The following is a 15,294-nucleotide window of genomic DNA, read 5'->3' as shown; positions in this document are numbered from 1 at the left end:
AGAAAGTGCATGAAGGAATGAGTTAAAAAAAAAGAGTATGAGAGAGAAAAATCATGCCAAAATTTTCATTTTGTAAACTCATCCTCTAAAGTATCGCATCATGCCCCAATTTTCCAAAACACATCACACAGTCTACAGTCCACTACCATGAACCATTACGAACAATCAAGATGGGATACTTTATCCTTGTCTCTTGTTTTCCTTATTGTTTACCTGCTGAGAGAAGGCCTCATAAAATATAGAGGGGGAGGGGGAAATGAAAGGTCAAGGAGCTGTGTGGAGGGAACTAGAGAGAAAGAGGGTGGGTGGTGAAAGGGATACAGGCCCAACTTCATCAGGGTGCGGCCTGCACACCACATCCGCAATTTATTTCATTCGAAGTTTCTAGCCCATTTGAGGCGACTATTAAATGTAAGTTGTTGTTTTTATGAACCAAAGCATCCTGTCTTTCACACTGCGCAGTCAGGTAAGCACCAACTATACCTCTCTCACTAGTGTTTTACTGGAGACTATTCAGAAACATACTATTTTTTTTAAAGTAAACAATTAATTAATTTAGTCTATTACTAGTACTTTATAATTATTTCTCATCCCAATCAATATGCACGGGAGAAGGCGTAGGTTCTAAGAAGAACTGCTATTCCTTTTTCATTTTTAAAAACTTTTATTTCCATTTGGAATGAACCTAATGTGATATTCTTTTATTAATAACCATTGAAGGTTGATACCTTGTTTCCGCGTTTTGTTTTTGTCGACAGCGTCTTAAAAGTTTCTCTCTAGTTCATTGCACATATAGCACGGCTCTAGCTGATGATTTTTTAATTTTGTTGACTTCCTTATTATTGTTGAGGGAAATTAGACCCATACCCGCTGTCCGGGTTCAAAGGAGTGTGTGCTAAATTTTTATCATGCTGTGGTTTATATTTTTTTTCTCTTTGTATATTTTCTTTTAGTGATCAATATGAAAGGTCATCAGGGTAACATAGGTAAATAATCCTGGAGGAAAGTTTTCTGGAGAAAGAAGAGCGGTATCCATAGGTGCGCCTCTTGCTTAAACAGTAGAAAATATGGTATGTTGTTACACTCAGTAGGCCTTCTTAATAAAGGGGAAAAGCTTGTCTCAATTCATGGTGGCTTTAGCAGAGTACGCATTTATTTGGGGTGGGTAACTGGGCGTCTTGACTTTCACAATTTGGAAAAGTTTGCACTGTTCTGTTATCACTCGAGACATGAAATTCTGACCCTGGTTGGATGGAAAGCTCATTTCAAGCACCAGACCTGCAGATTATTTCTGAATGTAGCACGTGATATTTTACTAGGTTTTTATGTTTTAAATGGGAATAGCTATGGTTGGCGTGAGTATGCACAAACCACCAAGACAATGTAACTGTTCCGGAGTCCGCTGTATCCGAGGTTGCAATAATATCTGTCTGCATACCCTGATAGCAGAGTTTACATATCCCATCCGTAGAGCAAGAGCTCCTCAGTATTAAAGATGTCTAACTCTTCGATTCATACTTCATTTATGCAGATATTAGCTTTGCATTTGCCAATGACCATGACTTGACTTGTTGTGTTGTCGATGACGTTCAAACCTTAAAGAAATATTCGTTTTCATTCAGATGTCGCCTGTGATGAAAATGAAGATTATTTTCCCCCTCTCGGTATTAATTATGCTGGGGGAGGGTCAGGATCAGAACCTGCTGGACAACCCCAGCTTCGAGGACAACTTGAAAGGCATTTGGGAGAACACCGGGTTCCAGATGGAGCGCGTGAGTGGCGACACAGTGGACGGTATCTTCGCGCTTAAGCCAGTGGTCGGTGAGTATGCTTTGGTCAAATGATCGCTATATTGTTGCATATCCAGTATAAACGATCAGTAGATAGTCCACGCTTGATTTACATGATCAGTGCATGATCCATATCCTGGCTGCGGGATTTTGACATGGTCAGTTTGCAAGATCAGAGCATGTTCATTTCCTAGTTAGAGATCAAGGCAGGATTACATGCTATGTGTATTAAGAACTTCCTGTTTATACTATCCTTGCATGGGTCCAATCGAAGTAAGGTCCGTACCCATGGTAACAAAATTAGAGTATGAGCGTTGTCCTAGTTACACATTTAGAGTTTGTCCATTACACAACACCACAGTCAGTACATCATCCACTCGCTGGTTACAAGAAAGACAGACATAAGAAGAGAAAGCAAACAGACCGACAAACGGACATATAGGCAAACAGATAAAATGACAGACAAGGAGACGAAAAGAGAGAAATAATAACAAAGAGAGACGCACTATTACAAATGAATAAAACGATAGAAGGAAAAACGTACAGGTAATCGCACCAGACTGGAGGAAGTGGATGAAAGAGATGTCATAGTAATAGGTTTCAATTCAAGAGCAAGAGACAATTATTTGAATTTCAGATTTCACAGGTTATGGCCATTATCCACAACACAGTCGTTGACATCAGCATTGCGTCTGTAACTTATTAAACATATCTTAGCCACTGAGAGGTAAAACAAGAAATATAATCAGTCAGTTAAGGACTTGAAATGACAATGTGTCATGGATCAGTCCGTGCCTCCATGTTTTAAGGTTAGTTCAATCACTTCGCAAGGTAATAACATGTATGAATGAGCGAGTGTCAGCGAGGAAAGGGAGATCACTCTAGCGAAAAATATAGAGAAGCAGACGGCATTGGCGGACATGAGATTGGAAGGATGTTGTGTGAGCGTAGATGCTAGAAGTGATTCCTTGCCTAGCCAAGGTTTTTTTTTTTTTTTTCCTCTGCGTATGGGCAGTTGTGGTAGCGCCTTTTTGATCGAGAATTCGTCTAGATCTAATCTTTTCGCCTTCGGTGAAGCACCCAGCAGTGTGTACACTGGTGTACCGTGTGTACCGTGGGTTTCGCGCCAGCCAAGAAAATGTAAATGAGATAATAAAACTGGAACTGTGGGTGGACGAACAGAACTGTGAGTAAAGTACTAAATTGACTGCTGGTGCGATTATTAACTACATGATAAGAATTGAGATTAAGAGTGGAGGTTAGGATTAAGAATTAAGATTAAGAGTTATTTAAGTGTAATTGATCGAGGAAGGTCCCGGATTGTAAACATTGTATGTACCGATAACTGTGTTTCGCTGATAGAATATTGTGTTTATTATTATTGTGCGGATTATTATTTATACACACGTGCCTTGAAGTTTGTGAAATCACGAGCCATTCAGCAACCAATCAACATCTTGTGGACAGCCACAGGCAATCGTTGTTTTTTGTGAAAGAACGCGTACGGACGTCGTGTGTGTGTGTTGCTCGAGAGAGAGAGAGAGTCGGCGTCCATGACACAATCAACCACCCATAACCGGCCTCAGTACTTTGGCGATCTATAGCAATCTATAGATATGAGTAACATCCATTTACTGCCCTGTGTCTCTAGGGAACAAGATACAGATGGGCCGTCCCAGACTCTGTACAACTTAAAGCCCAATGGTCGGTATGAAGTGAGCCTATACGTCAAGCTGCTCAATGCGCATTGAAGGCAGTCTGTGGCAAAAGATCAGGGTGAACATGCAGTTTCAGTTTGCAGATACAGGTAAGAGCAGGAGAGTTTGCCAAGTTGGTGGACGGTAACTTGATTTCAAATGAACAAAGCTTTGCTTACTGATGGACTACTTTCGTTAAATATGGTATCTGGATGTCAGGCCAGGTATCCCTCTTTCACACACACACATGTATGAAAGAGAGAATGGAGAATATACTTCCTTTATTCAGTATAGGCAGTAAAAGAGAGGTAAAAGAAGAGAATTAAGAGCGAAACCAACGCATGCTAACAGAAAGCAGAACCTTAAATAGAAATATTCTAAATACTGTATGTATTGTGTCTGGCAGAAGAAATACAAATATATGCCATCGCCTTCAGAGCCCTCTGCGACTCTTCCATGGGGTGGATACACGTCAACGGCAGTATGAACGCTCCAGTGAGAAGTGAGATGCCTTCTTGATCTTAAATGTTAACATAAAATATTTTTAAAAATTTAGCACGCAGTATACTGATACATAGATCGAATAATCTACACATAAAGAAAAACTGTGTTCACAGTAAATAAATACACAGAGCATATTACTACATAAAAGGTAACACAAATATGAGCTTTTTGAAACAGTCCAAAATTATTAAACCAAAAAGAAAAAAATATTTTAATAACTGTAATCACACACCTCATTCACCCCATTCAGTCTTCGAAAAATGTATCTTATTCTACGAAATATCATCTTCTCTCAGAAAATAACTGTATAATGTATCAATTTATCTTATTACATACATCTGCTCATCCAAACGCCCCTGTCACATTCAGACGCACATTTAATGTTTAGACAGACGTGATGTCCGAATGGATGATCACCCTCAGAACTGGAAAATTGTTTCAGCATGAAAAAAAATAATAGTATGTAAACTGTGTGGGGATTTCAGTAAAGCAAGATAAAACATTTGGAATGGCAGACCAATTAACTACAAATTTTTGAGTATGAATAAAGTTGTCACTGCAAATATGAAGCTAAACAGATAACTTAAATCATATAAGTACATCCAAACAGAGAGCCTCTATCAGATATATAAAAACAAGGTAGATATATATATAACCCAGAAACAAAGTTTTGTCCGCACTAACATTAAAATATAAAAATGCTAATTCTCCACAGAAGATAAAGCTTAAAAACTATTGCTTTGTTGATTTTTAAGGGGATATTTCTTGTTTTATTTATCTGTCATATTATTTGGAACAGGATTTAACCTGGGTGCGACTTGGTATACGAGGTCCGGATCCCGGGGTGAACTTCTTGGTGGACAACGTCTCTCTGTATGAAATCCCTGAGAACACCAACTGGCTCGCTGATTCCTACTCTATGATAGACAAATACAGGAAGTCTAATGTCAACATTAGGTGATGCATTTCATGACAAGCTAAGTCGTTGCCATCGTTTGAGTTCTTTGATAAAATATGAGAGGGGCAGAGAGAGCGAGAGAAGAGGAAGAGAGAGTAAAGAAAAGGAGAGAGTACGCAAACTTCAGTGTGCGTGAGTGAATGAGTTAGTGATTATCATCTTTTTGTCTATAAACTGCTTTATGTGTTACAGGTTCACTACGCCTTCAGATGTTTCCCCATCTGATTTAATGTTCAGGTAAAAAGTAATGACGGTCACGCCGTGTATACGGTTTTGCAATTTTATTTTACTTCCATATGCAACCAGCAATTTTAACTAAGAAGAAAAAGGAAGAGGAGAAGAAGAAAAACATTTGTTGATGATGTTGATGATGATGATGATGATGATGATGATGATGATGATGATGATGATGATGATGATGATGATGATGATGATGATGATGATCTTACAGATCCGGTTGAAGAAACACCTCTTCCCATTCGGGGTAAAAGTGAAGGACACCGAGATTTTGACTCCATCCTCTGACGAATACAGCAACCTCGTCTTCAATATGTTCAACTGGGCAGTTGTTCAGAGCTACAAGTGGAAGTTTGATAAGGGTGACAGGGTGGGTATCATGCATTTTGATTCTACGTGTGCTCCAAAGGCTCTTGATCACATTTCCTGGTGTTGACAGTTATCTCTCATTTCGATGCTAATCTACCCCATCTTTTTGCCCGTTATATGCTTCTGTTGACTCTACTCATAAACAGAAAGTACCAATAGAACCCGTAATACTAAGGTAGAGATTTTTAAAGGCAAACCTTAAATCCATATCTATATTTGATAAAATAGATTGTAATTTCCTATGTTCATAATAAATTTTAGCGAAGAGATGAGATAAAAGTCAATCATCAGGACGTAGGATGTCATTTAATCCTCAGAGCAAGAAGGGACAAGCTTGGCTTTCGTAGTCTGTATCTTTAAGCATCGTATCAAATCGTGTTAACATTTCTTTAACCAGCTACAACAGTTAAGACCAAACCAGTCAGGTGGTTTGTAATGTAGGACTTGCTGTCACAAAAGAGAATTTCTCGTTGACAAGAAAGACTCATTAAAATACTAAGCAGACGCCCTCAGACACGAAGAATATCAAGGTGACTGCGGTCTTCCTGCAATTCAATCTGAACTGCATGACCCTGTCTTATGGTTTCTGTTACAGTATAACCCAGACTTCAGCAACGCTGTCAACACCACCAACATCCTCGTCGCCAACGGGTGCGTATATGAAGGCAGCATTTTGGACATATTAATTAATACGTTGGTTTCACTTTAAGACTGAACCAAGTTCTAATTATGTTTTTAAATGAATGGGTTTATCTTATTAAGAGATGTTTACTCGCAAGAGATGTAATTTGTAGCACTAGACTATTCTGAAAAAAACCAGGCAGACTGACTGGTGTTGGCTAACATAAACTTTCTCTACATGTGTTGTCAAGACTGAAGGTTCGAGCACACAATCTCCTATGGGACGTGCCAGACAACATACCGGACTGGGTTCTAGCGCTGAGTGGACAGGAACTGAGAGATGAGTTGGACAAACACGTGCAGTACATGTGTACTCTTGCTGTCGGCAGGTTACTGTTTACACGCTGCTCATTCGCAAAATGTCTTTATGTCATCTGTACCTTTCAATTTTGTTCTCTCGTATTTATTTAACTAAATCCCTAATTTTTTTCTTATTTTGATTTATCTTAAAACTTTGACAAAGTGAAATATTACCCACAATTTCTTGGCAGCCATTCACGACCTTTCTTTAAATTGTCTTAAAAAATTCTTTATGACGATTTCTGGACACAGGCTATGAGAGTAATGAATTGGCAAACAAGACCTCATCCATGCCTATCTCTTCAATCTACACTCCTTTCATCTCTTACTCGGATTTTAATTCCACATCTTACATCTTTTGAAAATCGTGATGATCCTCATTGACCGCAAAAACCATTTTCAAATTATTCCTACTCTCTGTAAATTCATCCAAAAGACGAAACAGTCTTGAATCAAACTTACTTATAGTTTTCACATACATACAAATAAAATATTCCCTACTGTGTACACAACATTGGTTTGAATGTCCATCATGACCTGTTGAAGCTTTTCAGATCCAAATGAGAAAACCTTCTTACGTAACTTATTTGGAAACGTTTACTATTTGAAAAGTCTGTAATAAATCATTAATTAAATTCTTAACACCTCATCAAGCAAAAAAATTTTTAATAAAACCCTTAAGTTACAATACAAATCTATGACATGTACGTTTGAAGTCCCGAAATAATAGACCGGGTCGATAGGACCCTTGGAATTCATGTCAATCCACCTGTCCGTTTACCTATTTTTCTCGGACATTATATGCATATTTTTATTTGTTTATATTTCTACAACTTATAATTGTTACCACATAATCTGTGAGTATTTATGCATGCCAAAACAAGCACGTTAGAAGAGTTGTTCATATCCAAAGCCCTTTCTACCCCATGACCACATGTAGTCAGACCCTGGGTGGCTGTTACAGGGTGAAACACTGGGATGTCATGAATGAACTCACACACGGTCTGTACTATGAAGAGAAGCTGAAGGACCGAAACTTCACCAAAAACCTCTTCCGGCAGGTGAAGAAGTGCGACAGTTCCACGAAGCTGTACTTCAATGACTACCAGGCTGTGGACATTGGAGGCTCTACGGAGGTAACAAAAGATTCTGTCACTTTGCATAACCGGAGCCATTTTTTTTGAATTAGCTCTTAAAAATAATTTAAGTAAGTGATTTTTGCAAATAAGCAGGCCGATTTTTCAATAGATAATTTTGTATGTCCTACGAATGATACTATAAATATCAAAAAAGGATGAGAAATTTTTCGCACCTCTGTCGTAAGTGTTCATCATTGTTCCTAGGAATACTATCAACTGATGAAGGAGTACCTGGAGGAAAAAGTTCCTGTTGAAGGCTTGGGAGTGCAGGGCCACGTTCAGACGTTCACCGGTCCTGATCCGACTCTGGTGTGGGTTAGTGTTCTATTCCTTGTGCATTGAAGCGTGTTCTCTAGTAACTGAAATAAAACATCCAAACTGACCAGAGGAAAATTTATTGACAGCATCAATGTTTTCGTTTTTCAGAGAAGACTTGACCGTTTGGGGATGTTAGGACTGGACATCTTCATGAGCGAGTTTGATGTTGAGTCGCTGGACCACGTGCAGCGTGCTGATTGGATAGAAGACGCCATGCGTGCAATGTTCAGTCATCCTGCCATGAAGGGCATCATCTACTGGAGTTTCTGGGACCAGGACGCGCAAAATGCTGACAGGGAGCTCATTCAGGGGACCAACGTAACGGTGAGGTTTCTCCTCATCATTGTCCAAAGTAGAGAACACATCTAATGAAGGCCAAGCCACCCTTGTTTTGATCAGCTTTAGAAAGTGAATCATTACGCCCTTGAGTAACTTAATCATCAGCACTTTTAGATGATGCAAGTTGCATTTTCTGACAAATACATCAATCTATAATAAAAAAAAAATTAAATTAAATTAAACTGTTTAAGATTATATAAATATTTTCTGTCCATACGGATAATGAAGCAGCTGATTGTCCACATTTTGTGACAAAAATGTTTTTAGAGAGAAAGGTTTTGTTAACAGCCCGGTCACCCGTCTCTATAGATCATTGAGCCAGGACAGCGGTTCTTCTGTCTGCTGAAAAAAGAGTGGACAACAAATATCACTAAAAATCTCGGCAATGGATTGAACTTTACCCTACGTGGTTTCCAAGGCAACTACGAGGTGATCGTGAGAAAGGCAGGAGTGCCTGTACAATTAGAGCGCTTCAGTCTGGGTCCGAATGACATGTCAGTCAACATTCAAGTCACTGGCACAAGTAGGTAGTAATTATTTTGTAACGAAATACTCTTAATGCTCAATCACATGCCTTACAGTTAAAACGTTTTCTGTTGCTTCTGTACAATAATGGCAATGCATCTTGTTCCCTCTCTATAAATTTACACACAACTGTACGTACGTACGGACAAGTAAAAATTGATTTAATCTCCAACCTTTTTCATTCCCTTCTTTTCTCCCTCCCTCTCTTAATCACTCACAGCGGCAGTAAATGTACCGGTAGACAAGGACTATGTACCCAGGTGTGTCAGCCATCGCGGCCAGAAGTCTCTGGGGCTGCAGTCCACGTCATCAACAAAAATGCAGCTCACCTGCGTCAACGTCGAGTCCACTCCCTCTGGTAGCAACGAAGACGACGTTGCATCGGTCACCTGCGGAACGGACCACGTCATGACAGGCTGCACGAGCTACCAGAACGTGAGATTCCATTTTATTGTTCACGTGTTTCTCATTGAAATATCTACAATGGCGCGAAATTAAAATTAAACTAAGACTGACAGAAACTGAGCAACGCTTTCAACTACATTTTGAGCTTATACGTAGTATTATTCCTCCAAAATCATCAAAGATATTAATAAGTATCAGTTATAATGTGATATAACTTTTTTAATTTCTTAATTTTTTACATATAGGCGATTGCGATATATACGATCATTCGTCTTCGAAACAGATGTTAGCAGCTAACTTCTTTAAGATGTAAATGTTTTGATAATCGAATGTAATTAAAGCTAGCTTAAAACCAATGATTTACATGCGGAAGATAAGTAGGTATTTCGAGGCAGGAATTTGTGACATCGTTTGTCACAAGACCTATTTATTGTTTACAAAAGCAGGGTAAACTTTGGACGAGGAAAGGAGAGCAGATTGTCCTTGACAACGGGGTGGCCGCGTGCAAAGCGTACAACGGTCGAAGCTCGCCGGCGGGTAATGGTTTTGTCATTTAGAAACTTCTGCGCTTCTCTTTTATTAAAAAAAAATCCTTACTTTCTTGGAATATGCTACCAGCACACAGCGCCAGCACGAGAGATTATAAACAAAAGAACAGTCAACCACATAATAAAACTTAAACGTCGTCAAACAGGCAACACCATGATCCAAAAAAGTGTATGGATGAAGAATTGAGGAGCTTGGTGGTAGAGTACTCTTGCTTTTGCAAGGTATTTCTTAAAGAGATGGGCTTTGAGGCCACATTTGAATGCTTCAACTGTAGACAAGGGATCTAAAATAGGTTTCTTCAATACCATACAGTCTGTTCGTAAAGGGACTAGTTTTTTTGGAATGGGAGATTATTCAACTTCCAAATATAAACTACATGTACCTTTGTCAAGTACTTAGAGTTAGAGTTTTGATTTGGTAATCATGAAATCGCTTAATATTTCTAATGAGTGTGTAACATACTACAAAATGATCAGTGTCAACAACATATCACGATGCAGATAAAGGTGTGTGGCAATTGTGTATCAAGATTAATTAATAAAAAGAGCCCTTACTGCCCTCCTATTGAAGTGTGTATAAAGTGCACCTTAAAGCATGCTCACAGGGTTGTGGTGTGTGTAAAGGTGTGTATCTGAAGGTTTAAAGTGACTTGTTTAGTTTCGTATTCTAGTGTGTATGTAAAGGTGTTGCACGTAATGTTTGCTGTAAAGGTGTGACGGCAACTGCACGATGCTGCATGATGTCCGGTCTTACCTGCGACTATCGAGCGGCAGGACCGTCCTTGTCCTTTAATGGTGCCCAGGCTGAGGCAACATGTGACGCAGATAGTCTTCCTTTAGGTCAGAGAAATTCTCGTTTTAATGCCGAAGAAAGGCGAGTAGGGAGAGGGAAGGGGAATGGGAGGGAAGGGGAAATGGGAGGGAAGGGAAAAGAAAATTCTCGTTTCGTTTACGATTACACATCGTTTGTCACTCTGCGTGCAAAATTTTTCGGAGATTTTATTTCAACCAGGCAAATCAAAGAAGGTTGCTGTGCCCTCAGTAGACGGTCTAAGTTGTTTTCTGCAAAGCTCAGAGAAAGTTTTCCTAAAAGTACGTTATAAAATAATACAACTCAAAATAGTTTTCTCAACATTTCTGTCAATTACCAACACTACAGAACATTTATTTGTCTGTTTTCATTAACACAGGATGTTCCAGTTACAGTCGATACCCGGATATGGATGGGGTGTACGCTGACGAATCATTACGTAGCTGCGTGGCTCAGAGTGGACGTCCTGCCTTCACAAGCCCATCAGAACGGGCGGGTGAGCTGGACGCAGTTACTTTTAAAAAAATTTAAATCTTAGGACAAGACAATTGTTTCTAAGGTGATATTATATTATATTATGAGACAGTCTTGAACACTATAGTGTTCCATTAATTCACAACTACATAACAAAATCACAACAACAGAAATATTAAGAGATTTTAAAAGGCACAAAAATTCATTTACTCATTACTGACTTTTAAACAATTACAAATTTTGTACTGACTGCAGGGCAGAGAAAACAATATGAATATTACACAATGTCTTTAACACACAGAACAGAGAAACCTGTGTTCAGAAGATAGAAACTAGGTACATATTGTAAGATTAGAGGTATTAATATGTTTGCTGCCTCGTAACTATTTATAATTCCAATGTCTGATGAACTGAGGATGGCAAAACATAAATGCGAACAGTCTTAGACACGGAAGAAAACGCTTCTAACTTCTGTCTTAAATGAGACAGCTTTAATTAAAATGCTCACCAGAGGTAGAAGAACAGGGTCTTTAAATGATAACTAAATGCTGAAATGTTGGATTAATAGTAAATGTTTGAATGCTTGTTTAGAAATGCATTAAAATGATCATTTTTAGAATAAATAATAAATGTTTGGGTAATATGTATATGCGTGTGCGCTAAAATAGAATCCTACTTTCCCCCATAGCAAGTCACTTCTTATTCTCTGATCTACAAAGTCTTTGCACCGGGATGAATGAGTAACCTTTGACCCTCAAGCGTTTTACTTGCAGGTTCCGTTGCTTACGCCGCGTGCTGCTCGGCTCCAGGCCTTTCGTGTACACGTGTGTCGTCACTTCCGACAACTCTTCGTACTGGAGAGTACCAAGGAGTGACCTGCCCTTCTGGTTATATCATGGTTTCGTGCACTAGCTTTGCTCCTGACGGCAGATCAGGCGGGTCCAGAATTGCTGGTGGGTCAAGAAAATTGTGAGCGTTTTGCCTAACAAGATTATTAGGGGACAAACATTGGATGCCAAAATGTAGGAATATGATGGCAGAACATACATGTAGGACTATGAAGACGAACATTGGACTATAACGACAGAATGTATGACTTTGACGGCAGCTTAGGGGAACATGTCCGTGAGATGGCAGTGGTGAGAGGAGAGAACAGTACTTGGTATGTGATGTCGCTAAGTAGGAGTCTGTTACTGGTAAGCCGTATATAGCCTAGTGGTTATGACGCCAGTTTCGATCATGCCATCTTAGAACAAGGAAATAAACATTATAATGGTAAGAAGTTTACATTCAGCACTCTTTTAGTGCTGCGGTACTAGAGCCCCGACATACCCCACCAAAACTAGACAGGGGGATGTGCAACTGTTTGTTTGCCCGTTAAATAGACAAAAACACAGATAAGGGGCACTGCAGAGCAGTGTTTGTTAAGCTTTTCTCTCTTTCAATAAGAAGAGAAGTGTTTGCAAGAACCAGCTGGTCTTCTCATAAATGCTAGTACAACACATGAATATGTTTTGTTTCAGACGTCAATGGCGTCGAGGAATGCCAAGCATTCATGGGAGATAACTTGCGATCAGGATCACGTGGTGTGACGGCGACTGCAACTGCTGTAGGCGAGCAAAGACGACGTCAAGACGTGCGCAACGGATTATTTGATGTTCCTCACCAACATTTCTTGTTCAGCGTCAGTAAACATTATTGTGAGAGGAAGGTTTCGATTTGAAGCTAATTAAATATAAGTAAAGATACAGATTGGCGGAAATTCATTGTTTAAAGTTCCAGACATCCAGCCATGACGATGTCACAAGATGCATTGAAATCTGAGAAATATATGACTTTTAAATACTTCGTATCATTTCTACTGTCTTCTTGTTGTCAGCGCCGATGTGCATGAAGCAGAAATTTTGTCCACCAGGTTACGACTACGCTACCCCTCAGACACAGACAAGTACACACATGCACATACACTCATACACAAATACATCTACACACAAGATTGGCTATTAGAAATTGTGTCCCAAGAGCGCTATGAATGCTATCAATCTTTTAAATCGTCTTTCGTAGTGTACTCTAATATAGTTTACCAAATGCTGGTGTCTAAAGTGCCTTGACTAGAATTAGATTGTGAGTGTCACGATAAAATGATATACCCTAAGACACGCATTCAGCCTCGTTGCTATGGATTGTAACTGTCCATTTTGTCGTGATGTTGAAGAGTCAGAACTGTATTTTATTTGCACGATATACACTAGTTTCCGAGAAATTCACACTCATTAAGTTTCGTAGACGGCCATTTAGTTTCAAGCTGCCATTGTTATTAGGCATTACAAGCGCTAACATCTGTTCAACCTATCGCTATTCTTTTTTAAGGCATTTTCAATTCCTATGAATTTTTCTTGAATAAGAGTATTATCAACTAGTTAGTAAGATAGTGTGATAATATAGTTGTTGTCAGATTGTATCTGTATTTATGAGTGTTTTTATGGAATTTGTGACTTAAGAACTTTATGTACCCATAAAACCACCTCTCACTTGAAATGGGGCAATGCCCTAAACAAAGTTCTTTCTTCTCATCTCTAACACACACACATACGCACTCACGCAAGCACCCACCCACGCACTGATGCCAGTTGTTACCACCAGACCCTTTTTGACTACTTTCCAGTAGACGAAACAGTTCGTCGCTAGTGCTGCCACTCATGATAACACGGATAAGGTTAATACATTAATAATTATTTTGTTATTTCGAGGCAGTGGTGTATTATTATTGAAATAAGCATACCTGATACTTTAGTTGCACTGTACAAAACAAAATAATTGAATTCCCATACTCTTTTATAGAAACAATGAACGTGTAGCTGCTGATGCGCGTGTCTTGTGTGTTCATATGCCTGTGTGTGTGCACGCGTGCTTATCCACGATCGTGTGTGTGTACGTGTGCCATTATGTATGCCTGTGTACGCGCTCGTGTATATATATATATGCACCTGCGAGCGAGGTACACATTAATTGTAAAAGAAAGACACGAAAGCGGCTAGAGTGTTCAGTCTGTAGTTTACATGTAAACAATCACAATAACGTTTGAGAAGGGCTCATCACTGTGCTGTACGACACTACAAAAGACCAACGCTTGCAGATGAAAGCAAAGCTTTATTCTCGGTGTCTAACAGGGTTTCAATGTCTTCGATTGTTTAATCCCCTTTGTCACCAACCTAAGTGGTCCAGACGCTAGGACGACTTTGCGCAACAGGTTGCTGCAGACACTAGACTAGTCCACTTGCAACAAGCTGTTGCGCCGTAGGCGTGCGCACAGATCCAAATAGTCTCTTAGTGCTGTCTCGTCTCACTTACAGCACGTTGCAGTTGCTGTTATGTCACGTGACCCCGAGGGTAAGTTGTCTCCCAAGAACGCTCTGCACTTGTCGACGCCACTGACGTCTGAAACACAAAATGAAGGATGGTGCACTGCTGCTGCTGCTGGGGGCTTGTCCTTTAAATGCAGCATTGATAATTTACAGGTAAATACAAAAGCCCCCGGAAAGAATGAAGCTTTTTCTGTGTTTTTCTGTGTTCTAAATCTGAGTGTAAGAACTAGTCAAGATGCGTGTGTTTCACGAAACTTTATTTTCAAACTTTAAACAAGGAAAGTGCACAAAATATTTCCACATTGCTTAATAAATAAGAGGTGGTCATAATTTGAACTATGCTTACTTGTGTACGACAGGGGTAATCAAAGGGGAAACAATTGATATATGGTCTCATGCTGAGTTTCTTCCCTTTATCGATTTGTTTTAGCTGCTGTCCCTCGAATGATACGGCATTAGTCTATTTTGGAGGTAAGTCCGTAATAAAAGGATTGTAGCTGATTGCTTCTCATTAGCCATCTATTCTTTGCCCTGCGAAGTAGTTTCCCGTTGTCACGAGATCTGCTAATAGCTTGCTTCATGTGTTGCAGCACATGCGCCTGACAGACACGTGATTATTAGGTGACCTGCACAACTAACCCTACTTCATGATCTCCAATGGGTTAAGACCCCGAGGCAGAAGCCTTGACATGTGTTTCTACTTAGTGGTCAGTTAGGAAGAGAGTCGAGTGGAGTAACTAGCAAAGTACACAACCTCCGAACACCCTCCCTGCCACGTCCTATTTTCCGTTTTCATAAAAGCTTGCAAGGCACTCACCAACAATTCTGGACCCG

At 39.6% G+C, this 15,294-nt stretch overlaps 1 protein-coding gene across 3 annotated transcripts; it reads left to right on the top strand.

The window, feature by feature from the left end:
• Positions 1-1,630: 1,630 nt before the first annotated feature.
• On the top strand, positions 1,631-13,950 carry LOC112554561. Of its 3 annotated transcripts, XM_025222375.1 has the most exons (18): positions 2,819-2,976; positions 3,442-3,597; positions 3,894-3,989; positions 4,791-4,948; positions 5,142-5,186; positions 5,401-5,556; positions 6,151-6,206; positions 6,428-6,565; positions 7,501-7,672; positions 7,880-7,990; positions 8,102-8,317; positions 8,642-8,855; positions 9,078-9,292; positions 9,706-9,799; positions 10,522-10,650; positions 11,001-11,117; positions 11,869-12,048; positions 12,619-13,950. In XM_025222375.1, the coding sequence occupies exons 6-18, from the start codon at positions 5,500-5,502 to the stop codon at positions 12,816-12,818; spliced, it is 1,899 nt and encodes a 632-aa protein (XP_025078160.1). In that variant the 5' UTR covers positions 2,819-2,976; positions 3,442-3,597; positions 3,894-3,989; positions 4,791-4,948; positions 5,142-5,186; positions 5,401-5,499; the 3' UTR covers positions 12,819-13,950. The 3 variants fall into 3 exon arrangements, with proteins under 3 accessions (XP_025078161.1, XP_025078160.1, XP_025078163.1); XM_025222376.1 differs by lacking the exon at positions 2,819-2,976 and adding an exon at positions 1,631-1,821 and having other exon boundaries at positions 4,791-5,186; XM_025222378.1 differs by having other exon boundaries at positions 4,791-5,186; positions 9,709-9,799.
• Positions 13,951-15,294: the final 1,344 nt, after the last annotated feature.

Source organism: Pomacea canaliculata, linkage group LG13 (genome assembly GCF_003073045.1).
Source record: "Pomacea canaliculata isolate SZHN2017 linkage group LG13, ASM307304v1, whole genome shotgun sequence".
Taxonomy (NCBI): domain Eukaryota; kingdom Metazoa; phylum Mollusca; class Gastropoda; order Architaenioglossa; family Ampullariidae; genus Pomacea; species Pomacea canaliculata.
The sequence above is the reverse complement of the archived record's forward strand: the minus strand, read 5'-3'. Positions and strand labels throughout refer to the sequence as shown.

What these genes read in the sequence shown, in the direction of transcription:
- LOC112554561 (XM_025222376.1), top strand. Translation starts at nt 5,500, where the DNA reads ATGTTCAACTGGGCAGTTGTTCAGAGCTACAAGTGGAAGTTTGATAAG. An exon ending in CTGATCCGACTCTGGTGTGG is followed by an intron (nt 7,991 to 8,101) that starts GTTAGTGTTCTA and finishes TTCGTTTTTCAG; the next exon opens with AGAAGACTTGACCGTTTGGG. An exon ending in AAGCCCATCAGAACGGGCGG is followed by an intron (nt 11,118 to 11,868) that starts GTGAGCTGGACG and finishes TTTTACTTGCAG; the next exon opens with GTTCCGTTGCTTACGCCGCG.